Raw genomic sequence first — 21,381 nt, forward strand, 5'->3', positions numbered from 1 at the left:
CCAGGGAAGGAGCTATCTCTTTCTTTACGTTATTCATTTTTAATTTGTATTGTTACAGTGTCTGGAAGCACCAGGTGGAAATCAGGGCCTCATTGTGCTGGGAACTGTGCGCAAACATAATGATTAAATGTTGCCAGCTCTGCAGAGGTTGAAATATAATTCCTCATCTCTGCAGCATCACTAACCAGCATAATTATTGCCAAATAAGTTTTTCTGCTCTTCTGGAATATCTGTGCCACTTGATTTCTTTCAGACTAACTAGGCCTGAGGGGATGAAAAGACACTATTTGTACCAGGTCCAACCTGGTAACCTTCACAGATAATAACAACTGGTCAGAGGCGGAATCTGCTCACCACATTTACATACACGTTCAGAAATTATTTGCTTGTGACTTGGCTTCCCTTTCTGTAAAATGGGAATACTAACACTGCACTCTTGGCTCGCTCTCTTCATCTAACACCCGTGATCAATGCAAGAGTCCTCCGCTAGACCCTCAGAACGCCGTACCGACAACGTCACATTCAAGGGCTTGTTAGTGCTGTTTGTAAGGATTAGGGATTACCTGGAGAATAATATATGTTCTTTCTTGTGTGTTTTCTGGCTGAAAGGACTGGAGGCAGTGTTTGATTTACTGAAGGTTCCTTTCTTATTAGTATTTTTCTGTTAGCTAAATAACCACGTACAAACCAAAATGCAACTAGACAAGGCGCTTTAAAAAAAAAAAACAACACCCACAACCCAACCCTCCATTGCCACAGCATAAATAAGAAGCAACACAGCACACTGTCACCGAAGGGGTCTAACGCACGATGACCAAATCCCTCTGGGTTTCTGTGACGCTGGCTTGCTGGTCAGAGAGCAGCAGGATACACTGACTGCATTTTTACAGCTTCAAATACAGTCGCTTTCTGGCCACAACAGATGCCAAGCACAGGAAATTCTTCCCTGACCCTAAGAGCAGGATCAGGTCAAACCAAGAGGCCAGGAGTATGGTCCTGCCAGTCACCCACACCTCCCCACGGGGACTTGCACTGAGAAACCTCCCTGCAACAAGCTCAGCAGCAACGCCAGGACGCTGCAGGGTGCAGCCTTTCTCAGGGCAAATCTTAGACCTGTCGTCATTTCCATTTTTCAGTGCTTTAGATGTGCAGACATTTAACTGTTGTGCGCTATCCTGCATTCAGTAAATTTGCATGAATTTTAGCAAACTGGAAGGCACTGGGAGAAGTGGCTGGGAGCTGCCGTGCTGAAATAGAGCCTCTACGCCAACGAAGGCTCAAGCCCCACGGGGCTGAGCAGACCAGCCCTTCCTCCTCCTCTCCCACCCCGAGCACCTGCTCCAGCCCCTCTGGCAAAAGGAGGGACTGAAACAATTGCCATGGGCTTTCCCTGCAACTTTATACCGCAGAGGGGACCACCGTGTGTTACAGTCACGCACTCGGCTTCCTCCAGACAACTATCGCTCTGCACAGCACCCGCCTGAAAGCCACGGGCCCTGGGGGTCCTGGCTCAGAGGAGGAGCTTGTTTTGGTGAAACAATTAAAATTACAATATCTCATTCTGCTGGTTGCAGAAATGGTTGGTGAATGAAAAGCAAAGAAAAAGATCCCCGAAGATTGTGCATTTAAAAAAACAAGCAAGGAGATGAAAATAAACCCTCCCACGATTTTTAAAGCAGCCTTGGGACTTTTAGGGATCCCAGCTCAGAGGGACAGCAACTTCAGGGGATCATTTACAAGTAGCATTTTTCCTAATTTCCTATTCTGCTTTTTAATACTTACTAGAAAAGAATAGGGGCTGGGCATTACAAGCAGCTCGAAAGATTAAGCAGGCAGAAACAACCCCCTGCTCTACCTGCAGCTTTGCGCTAGTTATTTTACGTTATGACTGGAGATTGACCCAGTTTAAGCGAGTGCAAAAGGCTACCTGAGCACTCTCGCTTCGCTGCCTCTAATCTTTGGCAACCGAATTTTCCCCAGGCATGTCTGTGTGAAATGGTCTTCCAGTCCCCTCTGCTGGTTGCAGCTTGCTGGAGAGATGCGCCGTTGCATTAGACGGCGACTGTGCGGCGCTTCGACTCGATGAGTGCTGCAGGAGAGCACAAGCTGCACGGGGATGCCACCAGCCCTGCTAAGATGGCACTAACCTAACTTCCCTCACCTTCATCTCTGCATCTGTAGTATAAGCACCTGGCACCTTTCTCACACAGGACAGCATCCTGAGAAAGGGTGAAAAAGTTAGCAAAACGGATAATCTTTTAAAAATACCCCAAACCCTGCCTGTGAAAGATGAGACATCCTTCTGAGAGCAAATAATCTCCCCACAGGGAATATATGGCTTGAAATGTTTGTTGAGCTTATGACCAAATGTCACCTGCAACCATCTGTGGCACATGCCCCCGTGTCCCTACGAGCCGAGCGCGGGGCGTCCGTCCTGCAGGCTCCTAGCTCAGTTCCCACCAGAGTCAGCAGCGTTGCAGCCGCAGGCAGAGCAATCCCTATAGCTTCTTTACTGACTTTCCCACGGCAGCTGGGATCCAGTTTTGAAGTGACCAAGGCAAAATTTCCTCCCAGGGGTGCAAAAGTGACATTCAGAGAGAGAGACAGTGCAGAAAGTCTGATGCGTCCTGGAGAACTGAACGGAGCCAGCAGCACGGGGCAGTGGCCTCTCGTAGCGATGCGAGGCTTGGGCGTAGTTCGTGATGTCCAACTGCGCACGCCGAGCAGTGCAAATCTTCTAGCAGAGAGGGGTAGTTTTGTTCCCGGGTGCAAAGAGCTGGTTTGTGAGGCTACCGCCGAGAAGGTCAGTTCTGACCGGCTAATACTGACCGGCGTGGGCAGCAGGAGGCAGAGCTGGCACAGGGCAGCTGTTCTGGATGGCCGGCAGCGCACCAGTGCTCTCCGCCAGCCAGCCAGCCTGAGGAGGAAACCCAAGTGACAACCCTGATAACAAGCCCTGCTCGTGGCCGGAGGCCCGGGGGCCCTGCGTGGGAAGGCAGAGCCCAGGGGAGCCTGCACTGAGCCCATCGCAGCGGCCCCACGCTCCAGCCCGATTTACAGGATTGCTTTGCAAGCACAAACCCCCCCAGTGCCCAAAAGCACTGCATACCCCACGCCCCGGGGCAAGCATGGGCACCGCAAAGGGATGTAGTAGAAAAACTAAAGGTTTATTATTATTATTATTTTTTAATAAAATACATCCTTACAAAATAACCATTTTTCTCCCATGCTGAGGGACTGGGCATGGTTCTTGCCAGCTCTCCTTCCCTCCCCCTCGCCTCAGTTCAGAGCTGTCCAAGGGTGCTGCCGGGGAAGGAGAGGCAGCGATGCTCTCCCCAGGGGAGACAGCCCCCCGCACCCCGGGCAGGGCGCAGCGGGAGCCCCTCAGAAGCGCCTGCAAAGGTGGCAGACCCCAGTGCCCCGCAGCAGGGCTGGTGGAGGGCCCCGAGGGTCCCTTAGTTCAACCCACCCGCAGCATCGCAGCGTGTCCCACCGGAGGCAGGGCTCCGAGCCAGCCGGACCCTGCCCCGGCTGCAGAGCGCCGTGTTCCCGTGAGCCGGTGTCGGACGCTGCTCCTGTGGCCTTGGGGCTGGTGCAGGCTGGTGACAGGGGATGGCAACCGTGTTTTAGGAGAGGAGGAGGAAGAGGGTGCAGGTTTGTCGGTCAGTGTGGATTCTGCCAAGAGAGGGAGGCGCACAGTGATTTCTGGTGTCTTGCCCCCCACCGCCCCTCTTCAAACGACGCTGCCATCAAAGAGGAGATATCTGTCCCACATCCTGCGCCCAGCGCAGCCCCACACACCCGCCTGACCCCAGGTTAGACATTACAGCCCAGAGCTCAGATCTCCTCCGTGCCTCCCTGGAGCCCTGCTGCCTTCCCAGGGGCTTTCCCCGAGACCCACAGCCCTCACCCTTGCCAGCCGTAGGCTAGCAGGGCCGGGGAAACACCACTCACCTCTCACTGTGCGTTGTCCAGCTCTTTAACCTTCTTATGCAACTTCGACTGGAGGTTAAATGAGAGAAAACAATGATTCTTTTACAGACGTACCCCTTTCTAATGCCAGGGAAAAACGTGGTTGAACAGCAATTTCTAACCCTCAATGCATAAGCACATTTTCAGATGAATTTGAGGGGAGCTGTTTTCGTGTGCTATGAAAGGCCACGAAACATCCCACGGTCACGGAGATGTTCTCAGAAAGCAGAAAATTTACTAAGGCACTGGTCTGCTTCCTTTAAAGCAATGCAAGTGTTAGCAGATATTGGAATATCTGGGGATAAAGGGAGGGAATAAAGCTAATTAGCAGTGAGTCGTGCAGAAGATCTCTAATTTTGGAGAGGAGATTCATGGATCCCAGTCTCTGACAGTCCCAAGGGCTCAGGATTCCCACTAATTCAGGAAGGCGCCTGGTTGCTTCACATTATAAATGTCGTTTGTGTTACAGCATCATTACTCATGCACACATCCACACTCACACACCCGCAAGAGCCTCCGCAGGGGAGGGACTCGCTGTTACTTACAGGTTCCTGTTCCGCATATTTGAATTTCTTTTGCTTGTAATAGTCACGTCCTTGGAGAAAATGCAGCAGGAGCAGGTCACAGAGGACAGAGGCCTTAAATCAAAGTGCAGTTAGAGTTGGGGCTGCCCTCCCAGCTCACTTGTGCCAGCTTGCCCCACAAATTAGGGGCACTTCTGCTTGAACCCACAACGTGGCAGCTGCCAAAGAGCGTACAGCCCCTGAACGTCCATTTAGGACAGAAGTGAAGTGTGCTGGGTTCAATACGGGGCAATGGGGGTCAACACAAGTGAAATGTTTCCGCTTTAGGTATATGCGGAGCGCAACACCCTTCAGGTCATGCCGGAGTCTTTAATGAGCATAACCAAACAGGATGCTGGTTTTCTGTCGTGCGTGAAATACAGCCCATCACCTCCAAACACCCCTCAATACCAGCTCTAACTTGAAACTATCAAGATGCCAGGACGTGGTCCTGCCCCAAAAGCCTGCCTTCCCCTCAGTCAGCAGGGCAGCGGCTCCCGCGAGCGGAATTCACGTAGCCGGCGGTCAGCAGGAATCTATTTTCCTGAGCTAGCAAGGCAGGAGAGCACCTCCTTTCCCCATCCCCTGTTGTCTGAGCGAGAACCAGTATTTCATTGCAGCTCAGGGACACTTCCCCATGGATGTGACAGGCAAGGAGGCTAATTTGAGAATCTCCATATAGAGGCTGGAAATATCTGAACTTACCACTCCAAAAATACCAATTCCAGAGCCAATTGTGGTCATGGTCGGGATGATGTCAAATTTGCCTGCCTGAATAAATTGGAGACGATAGGTGATATGTTACAATCAGCCCGGGGGGGGAAAAAAACCCAAACCACCAAAAATGGTGCCATAGCTGTAGGTGGGGGTCAGCTAAAGTGCCTTGCAGCAACCCAAACCACAACCACAGCACAGACAGAAAGAGGAGCTGGGTAAGAGCTGGTTTTAAGCTCATTGGTCAAACAGAAAAGTGTGGTAGGTTGGGTTTAGGCTTACACAAGATTAAATTACTTTGCTTCCTGTATTTTTAATTTTTATTTTTTTTTTTAAAGTATACCATTTAAATATTCCCAGTGGGAACACAATGAGGAAAGCCTTCTGTCCCAGTGAGAAGAAAAAGACAAAATAGAAAAATGCAAATGTTCAGCTTTTAGAAATATCAGTAAAACATTTTGACTTTCCACAGTTTCCCCCCCCCAACCCATCATGAGGTTTTTTGTGACAAAACCACTGACCGAACTGGAGCTGATAGATGCAACCTGTAAGATGGGCTTCTCTCTGTGTTCCCTTCCCCGGCACCTCCCAAGGGCTGCTGTGAGCGAGCCAGCACCCAAGGAACCCACTCGCACCGGTTTTCCTGGCCCACGAGACCCTGGTGCTGCGTTACGGGGCTGATACCTTCCTGAGGACACGGCACCGCCATCCCAGGGATTCGGGGGCGACCCCAGCGCCTGGCCACACTTACCTTGCCGTTCACCAAAATGTCGAACCGGATCCCAAACACCTTGTAGAGCGTTCTCTTGTCCATCCCGTCTTCTTTGTAGTACTTGGCATATCTGTCCGATTGGATGGTGAGCGTTAATGGCCTGCCGGGGTGTCTAACAGCCCCCTGCAACCCAACGGGAATGCCTCGGGATCTTGGTGGGCTGCAGAGCAGGACACAGATCTGGGGATGTGCTGTCACAGACCTGCTCCTGACCCTCTCCTTAACCCTCCCGAAGGAGCTGGGCTGTTGGCACGTCTCCCCTCTGTGCCTCAGTTTCCCTGCCTGCAAGTTGGAGTTAGAGCTTCTGCTTGTGCCGATGCCTGATGAGCCCAAGCGCTACGTGACAGCAGATATTAGTGCAGCAGTAGTGGCACCTTCACACGGAGCAGTGGCTGGAGCAGCAGCTCACACCTAAATGTCATGCTGTCACTGAACGCTTTGAAGCGTGGGAATACGTGAGATGACTCTGCACCATCTCCGGTCTTTCAAGGGGCTTCCCGAGGCTCAGCTGAGCAGGAGAGTCTGCAAGGGGAAGGAGATGCACAGGGAAAGGCAACGGGGTAATTTGGAGGCCAAGCCATGGGTTATCACTTTTCTCATGCCATTCTAAAGAGAGCATTCTAAAGCGAGTATTTTGGAGAACAGTCCCTGATCTTCCACCATCCCTTGAGTGCTGCAGGATGCTGAAAGATGTCACCTCTGAATTCTGCCTGGAGAGTTAACAGGGGTCTCCTTACCTGAAGTTGAAGCCCGGTGAGACGTTACTGTCATCGTTGTAAAGGCCGTGGAACTGGTAAATGGGTTTGCAGTACCGGACGGGCCAGTCGAGGTCGCAGTTCCAGTCTATGGTGATGCCCACCACTCCGCCCTGCAGAAGAGAGGGGACTCGCGAGGTTGCCCCTCCTTGGACCTGGCCTGCACCAAGAAATGCTTTCCTTCCTCATACGCGTCCTGGCTCTCCAGGGTACACGCAGAGCCTCAGCCCTCCCAGGCAGCCTCAGCTTTGTGCCCTGTACATCACCTTATGCGGAGGCGCTGCTTCTGCCCAAAATGCTGGATACAGAGCTAAATTCATGCCCTCTTGTTCCTGATCAGCACCCTGTGCCCAAGGCATGGTCCTGAGAAACAGGGATCCCCCACGGTCCTTGTGGGACAGCCTTCCCTTGCCTGATTTTGCCCAGGAGATTCGCCTTTCCTGTGGCTTAGCCCTGCCATCAAACCTTTAATGTCACAGGGAAAATCGAAAGGCAATTTAAGATGGTCGTAGAGGAGAGTGAAACGAATCCATGGATATCAGAAGAAAACCTCCTCAAAGAGAAATGGCCGCCTGCTAGGAAACGAAGCAATCCCTCCTGAGCTCGCTCCAGGTTGTGACCAGCTGTGCCCCAGAGGCTCGTCTGTTTGTACCTTTAATATATACAAGCCTCGGATTTGATTTAATGCCTGGCAAAGTTAGCTTAAGGCTCTGCAGTGCGGAAATTGCAGATACTTTTGCATCCCACACCGAGAAGCGTTGGGCAAAGCTGCATTTCTGAGCCTGAGGAGAGGCTGCAGTTTGCATTGTGCAATGACCAATATTTCACCATCCAGCCGAGGTTTCCGAGCTCAATCGGATGGGATTTGGCCACACAGCTCCAGCTATTCGTTGCACGAATTAAAACAAACCAAACCCTGGATTTACCGTCAGTGGGTCAAATCTTGTCAAGCTTACAGGGGAGTTTCCCAGAAAGGCTTAAATATTAGGCCACGTCCGAGGAGATTCATAATTTTTAAGAGCTAATTCTGACAATGCCTCGTGAGTCCTTGAGAAAACAGATCCCTCACGTCTCAACAGTTTGGGGATGATTGCTCCGTCACTGTCCCCCTCTCCACGTCAGCAAGAAACAGCATTTGAAATTCAAGCACCTTAACAGCCAGGAAGGTAAAATTCTGACCCGATTCCTTCACTATGTATCCCAGGTCAAACACGGGGCACAAGGAATCGGTGACTTTGTGATAGGTGCATTTCTTCAGGTACTGTTTGGTAACGCTCTCAACCAAGTTGCGCCTGTGAATGAAAAGAGTGAGAAAGAGTCTGAATAACCCGATCATTTGGGTGGGAAAGGACCTCTGGACGTCCCCGGTCCAACCTATTGCTCGAAACCGCGTAATGCCAAAGCTCAGGGCCTCGTCCTCCTCCCCCACGTGTTCATCAGACCCCACACGTGGGGAGCGGCCCCTTTCCTCCAGCCCTGCCTGGTTTTTCCTACCTCATCAGCAACTCATGTCCCTGAACCTCCTCCTGTGGAGGAAGCCGCTCTGCCATTTTCTTTCCTGCAAACGTTGTCCACCTCCGCTTTGGGTTTGCGGTTTTGCCCGCTGCCCAAACCCAGCACACATCTGCCTGTCCTCACCTCTTCCAGCAACCCCCTCTCTCATTCCTCGGCTTTGCAAACCCTCCCGTGGCCTCCACCATCCCTCCCAGCTGCCTCTCCCATTCGCACGTCAGCTCGTCCGTGGGCTCTACCAGGCAATGCTCCGTGCACCAACAGTTTTCGTCTGGGACAGCTCCTGGATAATGTATCCCACAGCTTTTACATTTAGCTGGATTTTGCTTTCTCCTCCAGAAGGAGTGAAAAGGAAAGGACAACATCTTGCTTTCCACCTCGCTCTGCTCTTTCACCTAAAAATAGTCTTTCTGCGAAGTCTCCCTGACCCAGATGGTTTTGTAAGACTCATGCCTTGCTCAACCCCGTCCCATCGTTTATGCTCAGCAGTTAATTAGCAGTAGTGATCAAAGGCAGGAAGTTTCCCCATGACCCCCAGCTGGCTCTGGCTCAGCCCCTGCAACAGCAGCCAGCCCGGCCGCCCTTGCCTCCCAGGACCTGCTCCTGCCCACCACATCCCCTCTCCTGCCTGCCCTCGCTCAGGCTGCCACATCTCCTGGCTGCTGGCGGGGGATCCCCTCTCCCAGCCGCCTCTCGGGGTGCAGCGCCAGGTCGGCTTGAGGCTTTGCCAAGCATGCCGGCTGCCAGGGCATTTAACCTTGGCTACAGCGCAGGGATGCAATCGGCTTAGAGAGAAGAATCCGCCGTCTTCAGCACAAATAGCTTCTGTTAATTTGTTCCAAATCAGATATATAATCAGTGTCATCATAAATCCTCTTACACGTGTGCCTTCAGCACTGTTTCCAGCACTGCCCGGAAGGGGCCGACTCTATAGCCTGTTGCAGAAACAGGTGGGAACTGTGATGTTAAGAGGGGCCCCTGCTCATTTTTTGGCACCAAGCTTGTCCTGACCGCTCACCCCACTGTGCCATCTAGTATTTTACTGTTATCTTCGGGGAGGAAAAGGGAGAAGAAAAATGAAGAATCAGAGAAATTGTATTTTCATGTGCATCATGTGAGGGTAACTCAGGGGACGTTAATTCCAGAAACCTTCTTTCCTGTAACCACAGCCACCAGCCAAGGTAGGACAGATTTGAGAGGGAAATGTCTTGGTTCCTATCAGCTAATCTGGTGATCGGTGCAGCAGTTAGAGTAGTTCTGGGCTCACCGATGAGGGACAGCATCCTCTATATCAAGCACCCAGCTACACCCGTGATTTCCTCTGAGGGACATGGGGACCAAGCAGAATCCATCCTCCTTACCTGGACACCTTGAACCTGGGGAAGGTGATGCTGTTCTTGATGAACAAGGTGAACTTCTCCGCTTCTGACAACAGAGCAGGACTGAAAAACACAAGTGTTGACACGTGTCCATCACTCGGCTGTCTGGCCTCTAGAGAAAGCCCCATTTGGTGGGGATTCATCCAAACTGGGACAAGCAAGACCCAGAAAAACTGGTGATCTCATCCCTTCCCTTTCTAAGCAAAAGATCCCAACAAGGTCCAGAAAAGCCCCAAGGAAGGATGGAAGTGCCTGTTAGGGGACAGAGAGGGAGTTAGGTGCTGGGATTTCAGTTAAGAAACCCCAAAAACAGTGTGACATGTGCGGAAGAGAGCTCAAGGGCCCGCATGCTTCCCTGGGCTCCTTGGCAGACCTGTGGCTGTCCCTGTGGCCCCCCTGCAAGGAGGGGAAGCAAGGAAGAAAAGGACTTTGCATCTTCCAGGAGGCACTTCCGTGGAGGCAGGAGGTGGAGAACATCTCATGAGCAGAGCACAACTTTACTCTGAAGGTAAACGGGATAGACAGGGGCTGCTGCTCCACACACAGAGAACCCAGCAGAGATGGGGTGAGCTGCCAGCAAGGTGGGGAGCAAACCACGCCAGGAGAGGCACATCACCCCCGGGACAGTGGGCAGCATGCACAGCCACGGGGTCTGCATTGACCCAGTCTTGCCCTGGCAGCAACCTGCCAGGGCTTGCTCTGCCCTACACCGACTGCTGCTGGTGCAGCTGGGGTGGCACTCGGAGATCATTCCTTACCTGGGAACGTGGTCATCAACTTCAACGGGGCACCAGCCAAAGACCTCACAGGTCTTCACCGTGCTGTTGAAATGCACGCACTTGCCTGTCATGAGCCCTGTGAAGGGGAAGAGAGACAGCTGCTCACACCCCTGGATACTGGGAAATCCCAGCCTCGTACTGGGATGGATGGGATCTGGATGGAGCTTCAACCCTGCTGCAGACACCTGATGCGCAAAATACTCAGGGCTTTGCTGTCCCTTTATAAATAGGGTAATTAATTGTGGCACCTCAGCTCGGGGCAGTGGTTTCTCTTGCACTATTGTACAGGGGAGCAACTGGGCAGTTTTCTTGCTAAAATACACCTCAGAAAATGCCGAGCTGTTAGAAGGACAGCAGTTGGGGGGAAATGGTTTAGTCTTGATTAATCTTTTATTGGCAGAGCTTTTTGCAGCTCAGATATCTTTCAGAAGAGGAAAGCAGGACCAGCCCAGGTGGGACCCTCACCCGGCGTGTCAGAGCCTTTCCCCAAACCCTGTCGGCTAGTGGTCCGAACCAGGTCACCCCCGCCAGATGCTCCAGCCCTGCGGCTTTGCCGGAGCACGCTGTGCTCAGTGCGTCTCACCAGAAACGCCGGAGCTTTGGTGCCGCGTGCCGTACCTTGTCCCTGGCGGCTGTATTTCCCTTTGCTGCAGTCACTGTCCTGCGTGCAGAGCCCGGCGTCCGGCAGCTGTTTGGAGAAAGCAGGCAGTCTCCTCTCAGCATCACACCCCGCCATTTCGGTCCCTCTGTCCCTCCTGCCTCACCAGGCAGCATTTTCCTCAGGGAAAACACCACTCGGCTGAAGCCAGAGCCTTGTCCGTACACCACTTCCCAACCAAGGATGTCCAGATTAAGCAGGAAAAGGGGGAATTTCTTTTTTAAACTTCAGGCAGATGCTTTCATTTAAGCCTTGAGTCTGCTCTTCTTGATCAGCTCAAAGGGAAGAAAACTTAAGTGGATGCTGGCCATTTTTCAGCAGAATAAAAGCCTTCATGTGGCACTCACAAGTCAGGAACGAAAACGTGGGGCCAGGCTCAGGCTTTTACTAAACCTCTCAGTGTCAGGAAAACTCCTTCCCCAGAGTCACCACCACAACCCCCCCATACTACAAGGGCTGAGGGTGCTGAAGGAAGCCAGTGTGTTTACCTCCGGGCAGGTTCCTTGTTTCTGTCCAGGGGTGACAATGAAGTTGGTCATCACCACGAACGAGTTGTCCCCCTGTGGAGACACAGCCAACGAGCTCACAGCCGGCACGGCGTTTTCCGATGGAGTCTCTGCGAGGAGCCTCGCCTTGCAGCAAGGGGTAGGGCACCCAAACCGCCGGGGCATGTTCAGGCAGATGGCACCTTTCTCCCTAACTTTGGGTCTTCCACCCTCCCCTGCCACAGGTCAGCAAGCTGGCCCTGGGAAGCTGCAGTGCCACCAACCCCAGGGACAGTGGAGGACACCCCTTGCTGCCTGAGATGCTCATCTGGAGGCACTGGAGAAGCCTTGGGCTTTTTGGAGGCAGCCTCAAACGTGCCCCATCAACCGAATGGCTCCCCAGGGGCGATATGTGGGCAGAGGTTTGTGGCAGGAGCAACCTGCTTTCCACCACAGGGACACATGGTTAGCCCCACGGAAAGCTTTTGCTGAGGAGCCCATCTGCACACCAGCACGTGGGGAAAAGCAGCCGTCAGGGGAAAAGCACCCCCCTACCCTGCCTCCTTACCTGGGGTGGGAAAACATAATCCACCACGTCCCAGATGTGAGGGCCCATGACACTCTCGTTGGTCAGCGTCAGGCCTTTCAGCTTCACCGAGACCGAGCTGACGATGCTATCCTGAGACTGGTAGCCCTTCTCGTAGAGGAAAACCCACCTAGACAGGGAAAGGTGGTGGGGTGAGCATGGCCATCCGTGCTCATCTGCAGAAGCCTCAAGTCCCAGCACATTGCTCTCACCTGGGGGTTTATTTGCCAAATTTCCTCCAGCTGGATGAGGGATGTGTTGCTGAGCTCTCCCACCCCTTGCCGGAGGCATACAGTAGCTGCAGGACCTGACTTCCACAGTGGGAAGATTTATTTTGGGGACTGGGACACATTTTGTGGTTGAGGGTGTGTGAAGGCAGGTGCAGCATGGTACCCTTGGCAATTTGGGATTAAAGCCTATGGCGGGTTTGCAGTTTGCTGGGCTTGGCGACCCACCCAGACCCTCCTGATCCGCTGCATAGGCACTCCCCAAAAATCAGTGCCTCCAGGGCCAAGGCACGGCTGAGCCTGGACACGACTCGCGTCCAGGGCCACCGTTCCCCATCCAGCAAAGGGAACCGCATCCCTGGCCCCAGGCGCAAGAAGGCTGCAGGAGCAGGGTCGGGACGCGGCTCTGGCTGACACGAGGCTCCCCCTGCGTTTCCCAGCCCATCACGCAGCCCATTAGGGCCAGCCCCTGGCACTATTTAACCTACAGCATAAACAAGCTGCTGCTGGATTAACTCTGGCTCAGGGAGACTATAAACATGGGTGAGCAACCATTTCGGGTAGCGCTCCCGGCAGTGTGGAGTGTTCCCGGCAGCGTGGAGTGTTCCTGGCGCTAAAAAAGGAGCGATCTGGTTTTTGTCCCTGCCGCCGTGGGCAGCAGTCCCGCTGGTCGTGACAGAGGCAGTGTGCTGCTCGTGGGACAGACCGTGACACCAGCCTGGCGTGTCAGCCCGTCCTCGGGCACCCATCCGGCAGGCATGGGGGAAAATGGGGGAACCCCGGGTGCTGCCCAGAGGTCTGCCCTGTGGGTGCTGGACCCTATGGGCACCTCTTGGGGATGGTGCTTTTTTGTTTGCAGCCCTGTTGGCATCCTGGGACAGGGGCCGAGGGGACCTCAGGGATGACATCTGCCCCAACACCTGGGGACGAGAGCAGAAATTCAGCACCACCCCAGCTGGGACCCCCAGCTCCAACCTCCTCCTCCCCAGAGGGCCATACTGGCTTACACTGGTTACACTGGGCTGCAGGAGGCTGTGAGCTGGGCGGCACCATGGTGGAGCGTTTCCCTAAATCTGCCTCCAGCGCAGCCGCTGCTGCTGCCGCCCCGTCCCTCCGCGGTGGAGGTGGCTGTGGGCACACAGGGCTGGGCACCCCACTGCCACGCAGCCTCCCCACGGCGGGGCAGGACGCAGCCCCCACCCTGCCGCTGAGCCACGGCCATGGCAAACAAGGTGTCATTTCACCATCCTGCTGTAAATGCCGCCTCGAGCCCTGCCCAGGTGGTAAAAGTCCCCGGCATTACTCCTCGGTGCGGCAGAGTCACCAAGCCCTCCTCCTCCCTCGCTGGCCCCATCCTGCGGCTCAGCCTGCAGCCTCCTCGCACGCAAGGTTTTCAGGAAACAAAAACCAGAAAACGATGTCCGGCTAGGGAGCGCCTGGCACGGCCTGGCCAGCAGCGATACCACCTTATCTCGGTACATCGGCAGAAAGAAGAGCAGAGAGAGGACAGAGCTGCCCCCCAAGGCCACCACCGCGTCTCTCTGCGCTGGTGGCAGTGTCGTACGTCTTGCCAGCACGGCCACGCGTCGGCACGCATCCCTGCGAGCATCCTGTGCCTGCTGCCGGGGGTACCGAAGCTGGGGTAATTGTAAATAAATAAATATCTGCCTGCCAAGCTTGCTTTCAAAGAGAAAATCTCGAGCATTGTGGCTGAGTGCAGGCAGGGAGCTGGAGGCAGTGCAGGCAGGGAGCTGGAGGCAGTGCAGGCAGGGAGCTGGAGGCAGTGCAGGCAGGGAGCTGGAGGCAGTGCTGCAGGCAGCGAGGGGATGCCAATGGCCAGTGGGGCTACGGGCAGCCGCACTCACAGCAGCCCCTCGCTAACGGAGCCTGACCCCACCAGGAGAGTGAAAATGCAGGAATTAGAGCAACTTCATGCCAACCTCCTCCCCTCTGCCGCTGGCTGTCCCCCCAAAACTGGTTCTCTTTTTGCTCCCTCCTGGCTGCCTGTCCCGTTTTAGCGGGGTTGCTTAAGCCGTGTTTCCTTAGGAAGTTCTGCTCTGAGCAACCATCTCCGCCGGTTCCCCAAACGCAGGAGCGGTTCCCCCTGGCCGGGTTTGCTGGAGTCCAGGGGTGTCACAGACTCAGCCCTTAGGAGAGCCGTCACTGCTCCCAGTAACACCAGTCCGGGCCAGTGCAAAACCCTTTGCAACAGAGCATCCTTGAAACTTTGGCTCAGCAGCAGTTTGGGATGAGGATTAGCCCCACGAGCCAAAGAGGTGGTGAGCAGCGTAGGAGTGACGTGGGGTCCCACGATGACGCCTTGGGAAGCTTTTCCCCCTTTGCAGGGGATCTGTCCTAAAAGCCGGGACGGGCACCGCTGCTCCCCACCCCGACTTGCACTGCGCCCTGGGAGCTACTGCCTCTCCTTTGGGCTGCACTAGGCACCCTGTGCCCCCAAAATACCCACTTTTTCCAATCCATGGCCAGACACCCCCTCACCCTGCAAACATCCTGCCGCGGGGCCCTTCCCAAAGGAAGGGTGCTGGTCTCTCTTGAGGGCTGAGCCCAGAGCTGCCATGGGGGCACAGCAAAGATTTTTATCAACCATCACACATCCCACAGCATAACACATCGTCCCACACCGAGGGGATGGGGACCGAATCGCTGTGGCAGGAGCGGCAGCCCCAGGGCACCCGAGGACACGCATCCTCGCGCGGCTCCGAGCCGCCTGCTCCACTCACTGCCTTTTTTAAGCAGCCACTCTTGGAGCTGCCTCCCACAAGCAAAGCAAAGCAAAGCCGGGATTTGGAGCCAGGCTCCATCCTGGCCCCTGCTGCTGGCCCTGCCTCCCTGGCAGGGTGGTGGACGGGGAGATTTATGGTCCTGTCTCACTTGGGTCTCACAAATCACCGCGCTGGCCCCAGCTGCCTCTTATTTAATATAAATGAAAATAAAAATAACAACAGATTCTCAGGCCATCGTCCAGCAGCTCGAGCGGGATTTGGATGTGGCTCAGCGAGGAGCCGGGGCCCCGGCGAGCAGAGCGGGGCTGGGCAGGGATGAGCCTCCAGCCTGCACACGCAGCAGCTTCTGGGGAGGACACGGAGACTGGGCGGCCATCTGGAAGACCCATGGTGGGACACTGGGCAGCACAGGAGCGGCCACAGCCAGGAGGATGAGATCCACAGCAATAAACCCCCCAGCATCGGGATACAGGGGATATATGAGCCCCTTTGTCTCTATTACTTTGTAACCTGGTAGCAAGGCATTAATCCGGGGGAAAGCAGGCGCCAGGGAGCCTTACCCGATGATGTATGCCAGGACGATGAGCTGGATCAGCCGGAAGGTCAGTCCCACCTTCTTGTTCCTCACCAGCACCATCCTGGGGGTGTCATACTCGAAGAGGAAGGAGGAGACCTTCTCCATGCACTTCTGCCCCATGGCTGCGCCAGGGCTGTGCTGCAGCCTCCCGCCGGCCCCGCTGCTTGCCACGCCGCGGGTTGGGCCGTGCAACTCCTCTGTTTGCAGAGGAGGGGGGGGGAAAAAAAAAAGAAAGAAAAAAATAATAAAACCGCTATCGGCGTTGCTCTGTGCACATCTGGGCTGTCGTGTTTCCTCCTCTGCGCAGGGACAGGGTTTTCTCTTCCTATAAGCCCTGGGCTGGGAGCAGCCAGTGCCCTACATGGTCCGGGGGTGGGACGGGGTGCGGGAGGGTGCAGGGCCACCCCGCTGCCGAGCCCACGTGCCACTGGGATGGAGCCGCCCGCCCATGAGGGATGCACCCTCACCCGGGCAGGGACCCTCCATGGGGACAGAGGGGCTGCGGGCAGCGCTCGGGGCAAGCAGGGACCACGAGGCATCCCTGGGGGCAACGTCGGGATGGAGGAGATGGTGGGAGTCCCGGGAGAGGATTTTAGGAACTGGGGTTGGGGTATCGTCTTTCCTGCCCCAGCAGCCACCTCAGGCCATGGGTCTCCCGTTCGTGTCCCTAACCCACGTCCTGCTCTGTCCCCCAAAGGCTGCCCCCAGAAAAAGGGTTGGGAAAGGGGACGGTGGGGGCACAGACACCCCAGCCCAGCAAGTTGGAGCCGACACACGGGGCAGCCGGGTGCCTGGCTTGGCCCCCTCCCGCTGTGAGGCCGCCCAGCTGGGGCTTGGCTGGTTCCCAGCGCTTGCATGGGGCCGGGCACATTTCGAGGCATTTTCAGCATTTCCAGCATTTCCTGAAAGGCACGGCTGGGAGCGGGGCCGGGCGGGCGAGCCTGGGTCACAGCGAGGGATGCTCGGCAGGGTGGTGCAGGCACCGCTTTAAGTGAATACCACTGAGAAAGGGGCTGGATCTGTACATGCCAGAATGAAATCTGGGGGCCAACATCGCTGCGATGGGAAGTTTTGGTGGGAATCTTGGCTCGCTGATGGGGAAAGCGCAGAGGCTGCGAACGAGGGTCCCCGTACCTGCACTGCATCCCGCTGGGCAGCCTCGAGGGCACAGCCCCGTGGGGGTGAGCTCTTTGCTGGGGAGCAAAGGAGGATTGTTTCATGGGGGAAACAGAAGACGTTTACCCAAAAAAGCCCAGAGCCCAGCAGCTTCAGCACTGCCCGCAAGGACAGGCTCCATCCCACGAGCCCCGGTTCATCTGCTCCTCCTGTGACCTCGGAGGCGGCGCTGGCTCTCTGCAGCCACCGAGTCTGGGACAAGGTCCCTCTCTGCAGGGGGAAATGGTTTTGGAAATATGGAGAAGTTTAACCTGCTGGGATAAATCTTTCCTTTCCGGAACATTTCTTTTAACATCATCACCTCTCATGTTCAATTGCCCATCGCTTAGCATCACGTTGACCTATTGACTCAATATTTTGCAGACCTGACAACCGCGAAACGGATGGAACAAATCGATTATCTTCGCTGGGCAATAGGGGAAACGGGGGGGGAAAAAAAACAGATGAGCCATTTATCTAAATCATTTGGGCGTACCATGAACCTGGGGAATCAAAATCAGATGATCCTACATTACAAGTGACGTGACGCCATCCCAACGCCCCAGTCCTCAGCAACGTGGAAAGCTGTCAGACGGGGAGCCAAAAGCAAATACGAAATGCTGATGCTAATCATATAAGATTGAAGGCTGATATTGCTATTGAGCGGAGCAGACAAACCTTATAAGCTTAGATATCTGTCAGGAGAGAAGCAAATAACTTACTGTATGAAACGAGGCCTTTTAGGGAAGGCTGCTCACCCTTGCCAAAGCCATGGGGATAATGAAAATAGGACAGCTAAATTTAACAGCAAAATGACTTGTAAAAGAGTCACTTCTAACCTTCTCTCTGGTACTTGGAGTCAATAAAATGGTTATAGCATGGATTTAGCTAAAATACTTTCCATTGGGAGATAATATGCATCTCCCATTTTGGTATCTCTTGGAGCCACGGTGCAGCTGGTGAGCGGGGCCGGACCCCGTGGATGTGGCCGGGATGACGTGGGGAGCGGGGGACCCCAGCTCGGGAGCACCCACGGGGCTGGGGTCTCCTCCTGCAACACTGGGTCTGTCCAAAGCACCCAGCACAGGCATCTTCTTGGCCATGACAACTAAATGTTTGAAAAAAAACACCATAGCCTAAACCCTCGCGGGCTCACACGTCACCGTCGCTCACACCTTTCCCACACCCGTGCCATCCCCCGGTTTTCCCACTCTTTCAATTACTTTATAACAGGGAATTTAGTGGGTTTGGGGTGGCATTGCTAAGCTACCTGGCCCCACAACAGCGACGTGGGTGTGTGAGCGATGCCAGCTGGCCGGCGTGCCTGCCTGCCTGCCTGCCAGGGCTGCATCCCTCCCAGCCCTGTTTGCAGTGATGCTTCTCCCGGTGATAACCCGTGTGAGCTGCTAACAGCCCCCCCCTCCTCTGCCAGGTGGTTATCACAGGGAAGGGCTCTGCTTGGGCTAAGTTGTTAAATTTCCTGCCCAGACAGGGTAGTCGCCTGCCAGGAGATGCTGAGCCCATGGGGCTGCGCTGCTTTCTGCTGTAGCTCAGGTGCTGGGCTGTCCTGATGCGAGGTCAGGGCTTGCTTTCTGTTTGCAGTGATCTGCTGCGATAATAAATATATAACTGTACTGCCTAAATGAAAAATAAAAATTAAAAGAGAATGAGCGGAAATAGGGGTTTATAAGCGCGTTGTGTAAGGTGCGGCCCAGAGGGGTGCCACAACCCGCCGCACAGATGTTTGCACAGCAGCTGTGACCTTGGGAATGTTTTTATCTTGGGTTCCTGCAGACGCAGAGCTTGTACGATGCTGTCGATACGCTCACAGTCGTTTCCTCCGAACAACTCTTGCATCTCTCGGATGCTTTCAAGCAGAGCAGGCGGGAGGCCCCGGGGGTGCCCTGCCTGGAGTGATGAGGTGCAAAGACTGTGGGTGCTGCTGGAGCAGTGGCAGCTGCTGGAGATCGACTGCAGCAGGTCCTGGGCACCGAGCCGGGGTTTGTCCCAGACACAGAGAGTGCTGAGCTGGGCTTGACCCCCAGCAGCATGCAAACGTGGGACCAAACGGGGTGGGAGCAGGACAAGGTGGGGACAACAGAGGACGAAACCAGGTAGAGCTAAGGAAATTGAGCCCACCTAGCTCCACAGCCCACAGGAGGTGAAAATGGAAGCAGCAATGGCAAATGAGGCCCTAAAGCCTCTGTGGTGGTGTCTGGGGTTGCGAAGCCCCAGGACCAGATTGCCCAAATGCTCTCCTGGGTCAGCTGGCATTGCCCGGTCCCCAGCGCTGGGCACGGCCTCATCCAGCATCTGCTTCAGCTCCAGCTGGGTCAGATGCTGAGGACATCGAGGGCTGGTGACCCACCGAGGGCATCGCTGGCAGTGCTGCTGCGGGCTTAGTGCAGGGCTCTGTCCACAGCTGCGAAAGCAACTCCTTCCCCCCCCAGCCACATTAAACAAACTCAACCTCTGCTTGGGGCCGTCAAGAGAAAAAAAATGCAAAAAATGGTATTTTCAAGGGAGACATTTGAAGATGTGAGTTTATCCTTGCTTCGAGCTGGAACATGGACCTGGAGGACGAAAGAACTGCTGGGGCATGAAGAGGTGGGTCTGAAAGTCCCACCCACACCCAGGAAAGCAGAGCTGCGGTAGGCAGAAAAGCTATCAGGTCTTTCCAGGCTCTCAGACATTGCTTTTCCAAAAACTTCTTGGGGCGGGGGGGGGAATAATAGATGAAGCTTATTACACAGTCCAGACTCACGCTTGGCAGCTTCCAGCACGGAACTCTGAATTTCAGCACAAAAATGTGCAGCACGCTGCAAATCTGGGGATGGGAAGGAATAACATGGTGGTAAGGAGTTTTATAATACAACAGCGGGTGAAAGGGGGCCTGTGGTGACCAAGGGCACCAGGAAGAGCCCCTGAAAGTTGGTGGCTCTCCTCAGCGATTTTGGCCACCATCGATCTCCTTTGCCCCCACCAGCCGGAGGAGATGCTCACACTGTCCCGCTGGTGATGGGAAGGGAGGGGGGGGGGGGTGGTGGAAAAAAATTGCAGATGAGAGCAAGCAAGGTCCTACGAAACAGCATGTTCATTTTTCTTTCCAATTTTAACTTGTCCTTGACCTCTCTTCGCTCCTTCCCAGCAGGGCTGGCTCTGCTCCGTGCCCGTCCCGCCCTGCAACGCCCTGGCACAGACAGATGTTTTTTGGTGGTACTCACCCCGCCGAAGTGGCAATTCCATCCTCGGTTGCTGTGGCAACACATCTCCCTGGAAATACCTTGGCAGCAGTTTAGCCAACGCCTAAACAAACGCGTGGCCCCGAGGTGCTGGGGTACCGGAGGGCGTAAGCAGCACTGTTCCCATCGCAGCCGCTGCGACCACGGCATGCACACCCCACGGGGCAGCTGAACACTTGCCATGGGGCACAGGGACCCTCGGGGGTTTTTTGGGGAGGGTAACACCTATTTTCTGAATCACGCCTCTGGAAGACATGCGCAGCCCCAGCGGTGATGGTCCCCAGCGATCCAGGGACTGACGGAACATCAGGAAGGGGATTTGGGGGATTTTGCCTTCACCGCTGTGTGCTGCGACAGCGCGGCATCCTCTGGTATGGGGGGACCAGCTTGAGGGTCACCTCCAGCCACGGCAGTGGTTTCCCTCACACGCCAATGCTGCAGACCAGGTCTGCATTTGGGAAGAGGAGGCCAAGCAATAGCCCTTGCCAAAAATCAGCATTTGCCTAAGTGTCCCACGTCCATCTTTGTAATCTCCTTTGGGTTATAAAGGATTTGGGTTACCCTGCGCAGCATCTTCTGCTCGTAGCATTAGGAAGGGGCACATGGGGCCACATCCCAGAAAAAAACGCACCATGGACGGATGTTGCTGTGAACCCAGATTTGCTCCCAAACACGCCCCGCAGCTGCAGCACGATTTTCCGCTCAAACCATGCCTGCGGGCAGAGCTTCGGGCGATGCGGAGATGGAAACACACAGCCCCGAGGCCCTGTGCCACCCCCCAGAGCAGGCCAAGTTACTTAATTGTTATTTATTTAATAATTATTTCTTTTGGAGGTCATTGCAGGGCTTATTTAAACCTCTCTCAGCTGGGGGAGATAAGGTGAGGACTATTCTGGATACAGTCAAAATTAGCACTGTTATTTGTATTCTTGTGCCCTAAGAGCGAATTAGCTGGTACTTAAAAAAATTCCCAACAGTCATATCATGCCACTCCTTTCACTTCGCCTTCGTTGTCCTATGCCAGAGACAAGTTCAGCTCCATTTCTAGTTTGGCTGCTCTGAAAACCCACAAGAAATCCTGATCTGGTGAGCACAACTCCTTTTACGGCTGAAGAATGCCCTCAGGCACTCCCGTACAGCTCCGTGGGCTCCCAAATGTCCCCCAAATCAGCCACAAACAGGGTAAGAAAAGCAAAAAAATAAATTAATAAATTAACAACACCCCCCCCCCAACAACAACAAAAAAAAAACCCCAGAGTGA

The 21,381-nt window shown here is 54.6% G+C and overlaps 1 protein-coding gene across 2 annotated transcripts; it reads right to left on the reverse strand.

Moving 5' to 3' along the window:
- Positions 1-461: 461 nt before the first annotated feature.
- Positions 462-16,070, reverse strand: P2RX1 (purinergic receptor P2X 1). Of its 2 annotated transcripts, XR_008579927.1 has the most exons (14): positions 15,707-15,970; positions 12,158-12,305; positions 11,593-11,664; positions 11,065-11,134; positions 10,426-10,522; positions 9,650-9,730; positions 7,927-8,068; positions 6,759-6,889; positions 6,001-6,091; positions 5,241-5,306; positions 4,518-4,610; positions 3,955-4,002; positions 3,470-3,675; positions 462-2,917 (listed from the first exon to the last, which is right to left on the reverse strand). XR_008579927.1 is itself a non-coding variant. In XM_054847950.1 (13 exons), exons 1-12 carry the CDS (start codon positions 15,841-15,843, stop codon positions 3,958-3,960), a joined length of 1,173 nt encoding a protein of 390 aa, XP_054703925.1. In that variant the 5' UTR covers positions 15,844-16,070; the 3' UTR covers positions 3,206-3,675; positions 3,955-3,957. The 2 variants fall into 2 exon arrangements, 1 of the variants encoding a protein (XP_054703925.1); XM_054847950.1 differs by lacking the exon at positions 462-2,917 and having other exon boundaries at positions 3,206-3,675; positions 15,707-16,070.
- Positions 16,071-21,381: the final 5,311 nt, after the last annotated feature.

The sequence above is a fragment of the Grus americana genome, chromosome 19 (genome assembly GCF_028858705.1).
Source record: "Grus americana isolate bGruAme1 chromosome 19, bGruAme1.mat, whole genome shotgun sequence".
Lineage (NCBI taxonomy): Eukaryota > Metazoa > Chordata > Aves > Gruiformes > Gruidae > Grus > Grus americana.

Coding starts and splice junctions, on each gene's coding strand:
- P2RX1 (XM_054847950.1), bottom strand. CDS start 15,843: ATGGGGCAGAAGTGCATGGAGAAGGTCTCCTCCTTCCTCTTCGAGTAT. Junction 12,306..15,706: donor GTCCTGGCATACATCATCGG/GTAAGGCTCCCT, acceptor TTCCCTGTCTAG/GTGGGTTTTCCTCTACGAGA. Junction 9,731..10,425: donor GTTGATGACCACGTTCCCAG/GTAAGGAATGAT, acceptor TGTGTTTTTCAG/TCCTGCTCTGTTGTCAGAAG.